Here is a 12,180-nt window from a genome sequence, read left to right on the forward strand (position 1 = left end):
TTCCGATTCTGTGTCTCCCTCTCTCTCCGCCCTTCCCCTGCTTGCTCTCTCTCTCTCTCTCTCTCTCTCTCTTAAAAATAAACATTAAAAAAAAACTGATTTTCACTATTTAGGTAAGTATAGTCATTTAAAAAGAAAAATAGATCACTAATATATTTTCAGATGTTAATGCGCAACAAGAATCTCCATACTTATTTTACTTATTTGCACCTTATTAAAAAACAAGTTATACCAAAGCTATAAATGGGTTAGGAATACTCCAGAAAAGAAAATTGTTTAGCAGAATTACTCCTTCCTGTGAAATGCACAAACCAAGGGATTCAGACACTCTCGGTGGGATTTCTTCACCTGTTTCATTTTGGAATCCTGCATCCTTTTTCATTTTTCTGAGCTATAGGATCTCTTAGTCTAAAAGCCCAATCTTCAGAGGTGGACCAGGCTGGGATGAAAGGCAGCTCAGAGAATCAGCAAGGCTCAGTGGGAAGAGGTCAGTTTCAGAGCCTCTCTGACAGCAGGATCAGCTCGCCAGGAGTTGTCTATACCTCCTAGGAGGACCCTAGGCCACCCTGGTCCCTGTGTAGCCTCGAGAAGGTGGGGTCTTGAAGTTATCCCAGAACTGTGCTGGGCAGAGCAAGAGAGGGTCTGAGGTCACAGGCTTAGTGACAAAGCAAAGGAGACTGCAGCCAGCTGCTGCCTTGGGTTTCTTCACATACGGATCCACTGTGAACAGGCTAGTTTTTGTCAGAAAATGTAATTAAAACTTAAAAAAAAGGCTATCTCCTCCTTTCTGTTATTTGTACATCTTCACTCAAATACCTTTAAAAAGATATAACAGAAAAACAATAATGGTGGCTAAAATCTGAAACATGGTTTGCCTTAAGGCTGTCTTTTCATGTCCCTTAACCTGCAGTGAACAGCCTCCGCTTTAAGTTTCCACAGCAAGTCATGGAGTAGATTCGAGTGTGTAAATCATGAAGTCCTGGTTAACAGACTTGTTGAAGCACCGAGTCAGCGATCAACAACCAGCCCAGCCCAAGCACAAAAGGTGAAAGCAAGATTTCATGCTCCTCGCCTGGCCGCTTGATTCATAAGCCTCGTCAAAGACGACACTGGGGAAGGTGTGGATGAAAGTTCAAAAACGCATGTAAATTTCAGAAGTTGCTGCAAAAGGATCTAAGTTTCTCCTCCACTGGCAAGCGGTGCTGAGACTGGGCCCTGGAGCTGCGCCCACAGAGGCCGAGTGCTGTGCGGACAATGTGGCCTTACAATGCAGCACAGAGCACCTTTGAGGGGCAAGAATCCCGAGCCGTGAAGACAGAATTTGCAAGGAGGACTCATGTTTGAAATTTTCCCAGCATACGGTCTCTCCACACAACTGACTTTGCCCCACTATTTGAGGAGTTTAAGATTAATGGTAAGGTAACTCTTTGCCTCCTAGAAAGTTCTCTGTTAAGCTAAGAGAAATGATGACAGCGGAGTAACCATAAATTTTGCTGCATATAACTTCACCTGTGTGTATGTAGATCACCTGCAGCTTACGTGTCCGTCCACATACCCAGGGTGGCCTGGATCTACCACTGGACCATTGGATACCGTCACTGGATGCACCTAGAATAGCCTCACCACCATCTCTCCCCTGCTTCTCTGCCTTTCCTTTGCCTTTATTTGTTCTTCTTCCCCTCAGCCTTGAATGCACACATTTTCTTCCCTTTTTTCATAAAATACTGCTTTGAAAGGAATCTCATTATATTGTCTCTTTCAGATCTTTTTTTTTTTTAATTTTTTTTTAATGTTTATTTATTTTGGGGACAGAGAGAGACAGAGCATGAACGGGGGAGGGGCAGAGAGAGAGGGAGACACAGAATCGGAAACAGGCTCCAGGCTCTGAGCCATCAGCCCAGAGCCCGACGCGGGGCTCGAACTCACAGACCGCGAGATCGTGACCTGGCTGAAGTCGGACGCTTAACCGACTGCGCCACCCAGGCGCCCCTGGATCTTTTTTTTTTTAAAGGTTAAAATTTTTTTTAATATTTATTTTTGAGAGAGAGAGAGAGAAAGAGAGAGAGCGCAAGCAGGGGAGGGGCAGAGAGAGAGAGAGAGAGAAATGGAGACACAAAATCTAAAGCAGGCTCCAGGCTCTGAGCTGTCAGCACAGAGCCCAACATGGGGCTTAAACCCACAAGCCGTGAGATCATGACCTGAGCTGAAGTCGGACACTCAGCTGACTGAGCCACCCAGGTGGCCCAAAGATTTTTTTTTTAAGTTTATTTATTTTGAGAGAGAGCGCACAAGTGGGGGGAGGGGCAGAAAGAGAGGGCGCGAGAGAGAACCCCAAGCAGGCTCTGCACTGTCTCACAGAGCTGTGAGATCATGACCTGAGCCGAAATCAAGAGTCGGACGCTTAGCCGACTGAGCCACCCAGGCGCCCCTTGGATCTTTATTTTTTTAAAACTTCCTCTTGTGTTTAGATGTTTATTAGTATTTATACTTATGGAGAAACTGAACGTTCAAGCACTGCAATAAACTGTGTTCTCTTTAATCATAGTATATGATTAATCATAGAAAGGATTACAAATGGCCTTGGTAAGTATGAATAGGGACCATTTAAATATTTGGCAATCTTCTAGGTTAAAAAAAAAAAAAAAAAAAAAACTACCCAGAATGCTGGGGTAGATGAGTATTGGCTTTCTGTCAAAGTTAAAGTACAAGATGAGCAGGGCTGTAAGATACAGAGATTTCCGTATACTTTCCACGTCCGATTTCTTGTGCCGCCGATACCACCATTTTTGTGGTTTAAGCTTTTCAGGGACTAAATAAAGACACATAACGGGCACAGTAAAATTCATGAACTTGTAGTAGCCATTCCTAATCGAAGGTTAGAGGCCTGAATTGTAGCACGAGACAGCCCGTCACCACCACACAGGGCAGACCGCTTTATTTTTATGTTTTTCTATGCAGTGAGATGAGTAAGATTTGCTTCTAATAAAGGTAAATCAGGAGAAAGAAAAAGCAAAAGCATTTTAGCCGTGCTCCATAAACCAAAGGTGACATTTTATGGGTAGGTCTGAAGACCAAAGGATCGTCTATTGTCATAAAACCGAGTTACAGCCTCTCACTGTTGAGAAAGCATTGCTTGGGAGTCTCAGGTGAGTCCTTTTGAAGCAGCGTTTTGAGAAGAGAATGCCCTTCCCAGAACGTGCCCACTGGGGAGTCCTTTCTGCCCCATCGCAAGCTGCAAATGACACCTGTTCCAGGCCACCCAGAGGCTAGGGCACACCACTTCATCTTCCTGACCCACCTACCCCTTCTGTAGATTAGCTAGCAGCGGGGGGAGCCATTTCCAGTCAAGTTTCATTTTCAATAGAGCAAATCCTATTTTCCCAATAAATGGAGTTGAAAACATGGGTGAGGAAAGGATTAACCAACCCCGTGGTCTGCTGGCCTCGAGCCACATCTCTGAGTGTCTGTGACATTAATTTGTGCAGTGGAGGTGCCTGAGTCTATGAAAAGCATTAGCGCCCAACTGCTTACTTGCAAAACTGGGAATTATCTGTTGGATGTTGACTTAGAGCAAAGTAAGCCTGTAAGAAAGCCCTGCAGTGGATCAGACCTACTGTCCCTGATGTCTCCGATGATCCCGCTTAGAGAACAGAGGGAATGGCTTTGATTTGGGGCACTAACTTAAGGGTGCAGGTGGAGGCCAGCACATCCAGAATCGGATACTCTCGACCTCCTGAGCATTAATCTGGAAACTCCACACACGGTACAATGTATCCGTTTTAAGTTTGTTTACCTTCTCTTTAATGACTTAACAGAAAAAAACTGCATGATGAAATATATTTTCTCCAAATATATATATATTTATATAATATATAATCTTAGTTAACTCAAAGGTATATACATTGTATAATAAATAATATTTATAAAAAGAGACTTTTTGAATATAAAATCAAAAAGATCAACAACTTCTACAACTTTTTACAAAACTTTGGATACAGCAGGTTGGTAGGAAATTTCTGTTGGATACTATTACCTGACTACGGCAAGAATAATTACAATGCACTCAATGTACTATTATTAAATAATTACTTGTCAGCTACTTGAATACGCCCCAGAAACATGACTTTTATCACTTTTAATATAGAATACATAGATATGAAAAGACTGTTTTTGAAAATTTGTATCCATTCTGCTGAAATAATTCTCACATAAAGCAAGCATCATCTGGTTGACATGATTTAAAACTTCAGTCTAAGGTGAGGTGGGGAGGGGCATTTCAGACTCTCTGGAGAGGGGATGGGGGGTGGATCTTTATCAGGGCTCGTTGCCAGCGGATTCAAGAGGGCGGGCATGGCTTCTAGATGGTGGCGGCAAGCCTGCCTGGGCAAGCGGGAAGACCCCGGAACCTTAGGTCAGCGTGAGGCAGACCAGAGAGAGAAGGGAGAAAAGGAAGAAACGACTTTGTTCTGGACTATTCTTCCCGATTCTCCTTAAGACACAGCTGCATCGATTCATACTGTCCGATCCGCCGGCCTCCATTCTGCTAGCCTCCTTCAGGACGCGCCAGAGGACCAACAAAGAGCAAGGGGAACTCGGCCGTGAGGGGCTTTACCCGAGGGACCGAGGGACCGCTTGCCCCGCTTCGGACACCCAACCCTGATCCTTGGTAACTGCGCGGATGGGTGCGGTGTCCGCGTGCAGGCGAGGCCGGAGGGTGCGTGTTAAAGAACTCGGCGCTTCTGTTTACCCACACAGGCCAAAGAGAGAAAAGGAGGCCAGAAGACGTGTCTGCTTCACAGAGGAGACGAAGGAGTGACTTTTAACCCCCCCCCCGGCCCCCTCCCCCGTCTACGAGTCACCAAATTGGAACTTCGGGACCAGATCGCCACTCACTGACCCTTTGTCTAACTTCTACCAAGGTGGCCTAGACTCCCAGCCACTCTACCTGGACTTGTTTTTGTGGAGAATCTGCCGGTGAGCCGGGCTGGGAGGGATTGAACAGCCCCGTCTAAAGGTACCACCTGTTGCTTTAGGAAGCTACTGGAGCTGCAGAAGGCCGGCCCCCTTGAAACATAACCTATTTACATCATCCTCTGAAAACCAACAAAAACAAAACAAGCAAAACGACCCCACCGTCCCGCGTTACTGGTGGAAACCGCAGAATGGGCAAGAGGGGGAGCGGCTCTGACTGCAGGTCCTAAGAGCCTCTTGTGCAGAACCGGGTTACAGAGAAAACGAGACAGAACACACAGCTGCTTTTCAAACAGCTTACCAGGCCACCCAGCGCTCCTGGTTCTTCAAAACTCAAAATCCTACTCCCACAATCGCCTTGGGCCTCCCTTACCACTTTATCCTAGCTCAACCTATGGCTTTTGTCAGAATGTGGAAGGACATCAGATTTGCACAGGAAGAGACGGAGAAAAGGAGACTGCAGGGGTCTGTCCTACTTCGTAACTCCCACCTCACGGGCGTCTTGGCGCATCACCAGAAGGAGCGGTCTGGAAACAGAATCTTGCCCGTGCTGAAGTCTTCACCACCGGGCAGAGAGCTCACGGTAGCCCAGCCTGTTCTGTCGGAGTAGAATTTTTTTTTTTTCCATTTTTTTATTTTCTTTAACATGTGCAAAGAGAAGCCTGGGGTCCGTTCCTATCAGACCCTAGAGAACTAAAGAGAAAGCCCCTTCTTTAAAAACCACACACCATCCAGAGCAGGGTGAGAGAAGAGAGAGCGCGAGGGGGGCCTCCCCGTCAGTGGGCGGCTCGGGTCCAGGTAATTTACCGCACGGGCGTCTGGCAACAGTCCGGGTTCCTTGCTGTCTGGTGCTGAGGGCTGAGCCCGGCTCCAGGTCCTGCTTCCCATGGGACTTCGGTGAATCTGCCCAGCCACACACTTCACCCGTTCCCACTGCCCTTTGGAAAACAAAGAGGAAGAATTAAGAGACGCAATGCCTTTCTCAGAGAAACCACCCGTTGGGGGGCTGAGATCCGAGGCTGATGACAGGCGACCTCGACGCTTCTCGACACTACTCGTGTGCCCGGGGGCTAACGGGGGCACTTAAGTGGCTTTTCCATACCCCCTGCCCTCCTCTGCTTTTGGGGCCTGCCGCTGAGGAAGGGCGCGAGATTTAAACAGGAACGGTAGGGCTTTAGCCACCACCGATGTGGATCCAAATCCTACCTGCCCCACCTTCTAGCTGGGAGCTCAGGCAGCAGGGAGCCCGGGCGGGGGCAGCTGTCCTCTTGCAAGAATCTGCCCTGTGTAGACCCCGGGGGAACCCTGCCAGTCTAGCCCCCCCGCCCCATTCCCGCCGAGAGTGGACCCGTGCCCTATGCTTCCCTGTCGCACTGATAGTTTGATGATGAGCCGTCCACACAGGAGCACGTCTATTTAATTAACTGCGAATAATTCCTTCTCAGGAGAGCACCAAAAGTGCACATCTTACTCATTTGTGTACTTCCATCTCATAAAGGATTTGAGCCCCAAAGCGCTTTCGTGGGCATCCCCAATCAACCCTCCACTCCTCAGGGAGCTGACAAGACCAAGGGAAGATTATTTTCCGGGGGCAGAAACCAAGGCTCAGCCAGATTAAAGGGACATGTCCAAGGTTTTGCAGCAAGTTAGTGACAGATCCAGCACTTGGGGCCAGCCAGGCCACCTGACTCTTGTCCAGAGACCTGTCCAGCTTACTGGGCTCACAACATCTGAATAACAAGGAATAAACCCAGTACTTGCCAAGGGAGGAAATGAGTGGTAAAGCATGAGACCCAGAAGCTACAAGCAATGGAGAAGATGTTTTCCCCACCCGGGGGGCCCGGGAATCTCTGGCCTTCCTGTGGTAGAAAGCCATTTGACTGGGGCTCACTCCCCACCCAGCGGGTGGAGGGCACATGTCCCTGCCGGCCTGTCTTGAAAGTTCCCATCTTGCCCATGGCGTCAGTGTGGATGAAACGACGGGAGAGATAACCAGGTCTCAGCCAATCTTGGGCCTGTGGCTTCTGATCAAGCAGCAGGCTTGGGGGAAGTCGCTCTCGGAGGTCGGCTCTGCTTAGCCTGGGAATCTTCGCCGCCTCCTCGGACCATGTGCCAGGCCCTGTGTATACAGCCGTACGACGACCCCGTGAGGGACTGGCTCTTATCCCCAGTTCACAAACGAGGGAGCCAGGGCACAGAGAAGCTCAACAGCTCGTCCCAAATCACTCAACAAGTAGAGTGTTTGTTCAAAGGGCACCACATTGGGAGAGAGTCCTCCACTCGTCCCAGAGCAAGGGCTCCAGAGTGACCGGAGAGGAGGGGCCTGGGGACCCGATCTACCTAGACGTGGCATCTTGAAAACGTGTCTACGTGGCACTTTTATAAGGCTGGAAAAAACACTATTCTACTTCAGAAATGGGAGAAAAGAGGGCTAAAGGTGTACTGATGCCTCTTAGGGTCAGTACTAACCCCAGGGGCGGAAGGCAGGGGATTTTCTGGAGCCTGAGGGTCAAGACACCTCCTTCTCTGCTTGGCAGATGGCTCTTCTTGGCTGCCCACCTGGAGGAGGGGACGTGCTGGGACGCAGCTGCGGGTCTGAACCAACGACCCCCCAGAGCCCCCTAGAGCCACTGATGGGACCTGGGCTGCTGCTGCTACGGCCTCTGCAGTTGCCACACACGAAGCTTCCTGGAGGCAGAGACCTGGGCTCAGTGTTCCGACCCCAGCAATGGGTAAGCCAGACAGATGTCCAGTGTGAGTGTTCTGAAATTCTGACTTCCCCAAAGCTCCCTCTCAGAATGGCCACGTCCTGCTTGATGGTGGGGACACCATGTTGCCTCTGGCCATGGTGGCCATGCTACAATGGGCCTGTGAGCTCTTTCACGGTCGCTAACTCTTCTATCCTCGTGAGAAGCAAGAAATGAAACTTGGCCAGGTGATGACACCATCTCACCGCATGAAGACGCCCTCATGTCACGGCTCTCTGATGGCCTCTGTCCCTCTCTGTTAGTAGGAGATTCAGACAAACATACACCCCTGGTGGCTCATTTGAGCCTCACGACACTTATGTTAGGCTCCCACCATCACTGTACAGATGGGGACACTGGGCTTTGGGGTTCCACGGCTGGTACGTGATGGAGCTGGAGCCACCTCTGTCCTCTTTCCACTGGCCACACTGCACTTACTCAGACACCAAGAAAGTACCACCAACTTCCAAGTGCCTCCCGCTGCCTTTCCGGGCTCCATCCCGGCCAGGTCGTAACCTGAGCTACACGGAGGGGCCTCGCAGATGGGCCAAGTGAGTCCCCTTCACCCAGAGCTCTCCCCATGACCATGACCTGGGTTCCCCCAAGCCTCAGGGAGGCCCGGCCCCGCCCCCAGGCCCGCACAGCCTAGACGTGCGCCACCAGCTCTGAAGTGCCCTCTGGGGAATTGCATCGCCTGGTGGGGTGTTCTTTCCTGCCCTGCCCCCGGGAGGGGGGTGAGGGGATGATCCAGGCAGTGAACCAAGCACTGTCCCCAGTGTCCTTTCATTGGTCCCCCACAGCACCTCCGGGGAGGATGGCAGATAAGGAGGTAGCTCTGTAAAAACGCTCGTCTTGGTCCCCCCGACCGGCAAGCGGTGGCAGCTGGACCAGGGCTCATGACTTTATAGACTAGGCTCCCTCTCAGGGCAGAGAAGAGGGAGAAGGGGCATAGTGGCCTCAGCCCTTCCACCTCCAAGACTCGAGGACCACCCTCCATCGGTCCTGAACTATGCTGGGGACCTATGGACACAGGGGCCTGGCACCTGCGTGTCTCCCACGCAGGCCACCTCTGGGAAGCTTGGGAACATAATCCACCAGCCTTTGATCCCTTGATTACTCACCACCATCACTCTGAACTTGAATCCCTCCTCCTCCCCATCCCCTTCCATAAACTCGCTCAGAGTGCCCCCACCCCACCCAAGCTTTAGATCTGTCAGGATATGGGCTTACATACACCGCTTCCCCCCACCCACCTCCTCCAGGTCGGTAGGATTTATGCTTGTGCAAAAACTTGCCCTCTCCGTTCAAGGTGGATGCAAAAATGACTCTGCCCCCGGGGGGTAAAAGAGGATCTTTGGCCTGCTATGTCAAGTATCTTAACCCCCTTGTTTTACGGTAAGGAAACGGAGACCCACGAAAGCGGAAGAACAAGAAATTAGGGAGTTCCTGGAACAGGGCAACACTGGGACCAGAAGTCAGGTGTCCTGGCTTCCAACCCCAGTGTCCCTCCTGTGGCGCCACAGATGCTCAGCAATGACAGCCAGGGGCCACGCAAAAGTCTGACCTGGCTCATAAGTGACTAACTTGCATACAAATGTTAATCAATTGCTTGCCGCCTTGTGTGCACACTCTCGCTGTTATCTGTGCTTTGGGCAATCCGCGCAGGAAAGCGGTCCAAGGGTCATTGCCACCGAAGCTTGGGAAATCCCGGCTTCCTAATTCGTCCCTGGAAACTTGTGTGCCTTGGGTGACTCAGGAATAGAAGCAGGCTGCTGGAGAAGGGGCGAGGGGCTAATCCAGTTCCCTGCCCCCTGCCCCCCCCTCCCCACCCCGCCACCCTACCTGGCTCCCTACTTGCAGGTGTGTACATCGTAGATGCGGATGCACTCCTGACAGCTCACGTAGCAGCACCAGTGGAAGATGCAGTGACATTTCTCCTTCCGCTTCTCCGTCCTCGTGTTGTGGCCGCGGCCACAGCAGAGCAGGTCGCAGCCATCGATGCCATGGGAGGTGACATTGCAAGTCCGGTCCCTGGTGCCAAAGGAGCCCGTCTCGGGGTTGGGCTCGCAGAAGTTGGGGGAGTTCTCGTAGTAGACCAGGTCCCTCTCGGTGGGCGGCTTGAAGAGCGCGTACTTGGCGCGGAGGGTCTCCACCCAGCCGCGGGATTCGCGGTGCTTCTCCACCACCATCTCGGAGGCGCTGTCGTACTTGTCCTTGAGGAAGTCGCCGATGGCGCGGAAGTCGGGCTGGGCCCACCAGCAGGTCTTGACCTCGCAGCTGCCTGACAGCCCGTGGCACTTGCACTTGAGGTGCATGTGGTCCAGGATGGTCTGGGGAAGAGGAGTGGCAGCTGGCCCCCGGAACGACACCACCTGGGAGTACACCTAGGCCCTCCCAACTCTGCCCCCGCCCACCCCCATCCCTGGAGCCTTCTCCGAGCCTACTGGGTGCCGGGAAGACAACGGATTGGGGACCGAGGTGCGGACCTAAAAACGATGACCGTCGTCTCCCTCCCCTTCACAGCCCAAGCATTGGCAGAAACCGCAGCCATTTTCCAAAGCTGCAGGAAATAGGGATTGCGATCCCCGTTTAACAGATGGGGAAACTGAGGCTGGGAGCGTAAGTGACTCGCCCTAGGTCGAACCACCAGAGGAAGGGGTGGAGGTTGAACTCAAAGCCAAGCCCACCGGTCTTCACAGTCCTGCACAGGCTGCCCAAGTGCACTGGATGGGCTGGCGGGTACGTGCGCCACGGGGCCGCCACACTCCCGAGTTGACGCACCCCCGGGGAAGGTGGGCGGGCGGGCGGGCGCGCAGGGGAACAGCCCAAGGAGAACGGAGGGTGAACGGAAGGGGTGATTGTGGGGCGTGGGGGGGGGGGGTTGACAGGCTCCACCAGGGGGAAAGAGGAGAGCAGGGAGCCCGCATGTACAAGAAGCACCAGAAGGGTAGGGTGGGGCAGGGGTGGGGCCAGCCGGGAGGGGCAGGCACAGGGTCCGAAAAGGGGTACCGGGCTGGGTCGGGGCGAGGGCGGCCGCAGCTCACCGTGCGGCCCGCCTCGTTGTTGTGCTTGTTCATGGCCGAGCGCGCGTCCGGCCTGTTCTCGCGCGCGTCCGCGAACTCCCGGGACACGAGCACCCCGAAGTCGGCGTCCTCGCTGCAGCCGCCCCACTTCCAGCCCTCGCCTGGCGGCCCCTTGTGATGCGAGTCGCAGCCGCAGATGGTGGAGGTGCCCTCGGCACAGGAGCGCGTGACGGCGAAGGCCACGCCGGCAGAGGCGATGGCGTGCACGAAGGCCGACTCGCGGGTGGCTGCGGGGAGGGCATTGCTCAGGCCGGGTCCCGGGAGGCAGCCTCTCTGCCTCGACCTCCCCAGTCGGGAAGAAGGGCCCGAGGACAGAGGGAGGAACCTAGGTGCCCTTCCGACCCACTTTGACTGGCCCAGTCTCTGAGGTACCCCCACTTTACAGATGAGCAAACTGAGGCCCAGGGCAGTAACTGATCAACTCGGGGCCTCAACACCTGCTACAGGGCCAAGCCGAGGTTGCTGGCAGGTTGCTGAAGAGATAAAGTAGTCCTGCTCTGGCCTAGCCCCAGGCCCCCTGCCTTCCATCTGCCCAAATTCCAGAGACCACAGCACACGCCTGAGCGCCCCCCCCCCCCCCCCACTCCTGAGAGAGCCTGAGGTCTGCGGGCGGGCAGCCTGGGAACCCACCACCTAAACGTAGTCAGGATGCCCTTGGGCAGACCCTGTTCTTTTCTGAGCGTCAGTTACCCTCTCTGTAAAACGGGTATAAGTTCCCTCTGTCACCAGACCTCCTGATCAGGACGGCAGTGACCTGCATCCCGAGCCCTCTGCCCGCCACCACCAGGAGGATCAGAAAACAAGGCAGTTCCCTTGGTTCCGGCCCAGGGTCCCATGAAGGGAAAGGAGAAATTCTTAGGGGTGTCCCCCTAGCCTCCTTATCCTGATAACCACCTTTGAGCTCTCAGTATGCACCAGATTCTGCCCTTCGGGTGCGTTAGCTCATTTAATCCTCTTAACCACGCGGCAGAAAGTCTTAACATAGGCCTGTTTTACAGATGCAGACATTGACGACCACGGGGCGAAGGCCTGGGAGACGACAGTTCAACTATCTCTCTCCCCGCGGGCGAGGCACCCAGAACCGGAGGTGACCTGCCCAAGGCCACGCGGGCCGGCTTAGGAGCCAGGCTCGCGTCCTGAGTGCGGAGGGAGATCGCGCCCGCCCCCCGCCCCCCCCGCACACAAGCGGGGAGCCTGGTAGCCTGGTGGCCTCATGGGCCACCTGCAGAGGAGCCGCCCGTCCCGCTTCCACGGACCGCCCCGCCGGCGCAGCGAGCCCGCGCAGCCCAGGCGGACCGCGGCCGCGAGCCACCAAGGCCGGGGGCCCGAGCCCCACCGCCCCGCTCTCCGCGCCCTCCCGTTCCAACCCCCGCCCTCCC

General features: G+C 53.5%; 1 protein-coding gene across 4 annotated transcripts in view; it reads right to left on the reverse strand.

The window, feature by feature from the left end:
* Positions 1 to 2,918: 2,918 nt before the first annotated feature.
* The window catches only part of WNT3 (Wnt family member 3), a 48,270-nt gene continuing 39,008 nt past the window's right edge, over positions 2,919 to 12,180 (reverse strand). The window contains exons 3-5 of one of the 4 annotated variants that reach the window (XM_040460036.1): positions 10,763 to 11,028; positions 9,573 to 10,048; positions 2,919 to 5,909 (exon numbers count right to left, since the gene is read on the reverse strand). In XM_040460036.1, the coding sequence (XP_040315970.1) occupies positions 5,657 to 5,909; positions 9,573 to 10,048; positions 10,763 to 11,028 (995 nt within the window). In that variant the 3' untranslated portion in view covers positions 2,919 to 5,656. Of the gene's footprint in view, positions 5,910 to 9,560; positions 10,049 to 10,762; positions 11,029 to 12,180 lie in introns of all 4 variants that reach the window. The other 3 variants (XM_040460037.1, XM_040460039.1, XM_040460038.1) reach the window with 3 other exon arrangements.

Source organism: Herpailurus yagouaroundi, unplaced genomic scaffold (assembly GCF_014898765.1).
Source record: "Herpailurus yagouaroundi ecotype Mexico unplaced genomic scaffold, PumYag 247, whole genome shotgun sequence".
In the NCBI taxonomy this organism is placed as follows: domain Eukaryota; kingdom Metazoa; phylum Chordata; class Mammalia; order Carnivora; family Felidae; genus Herpailurus; species Herpailurus yagouaroundi.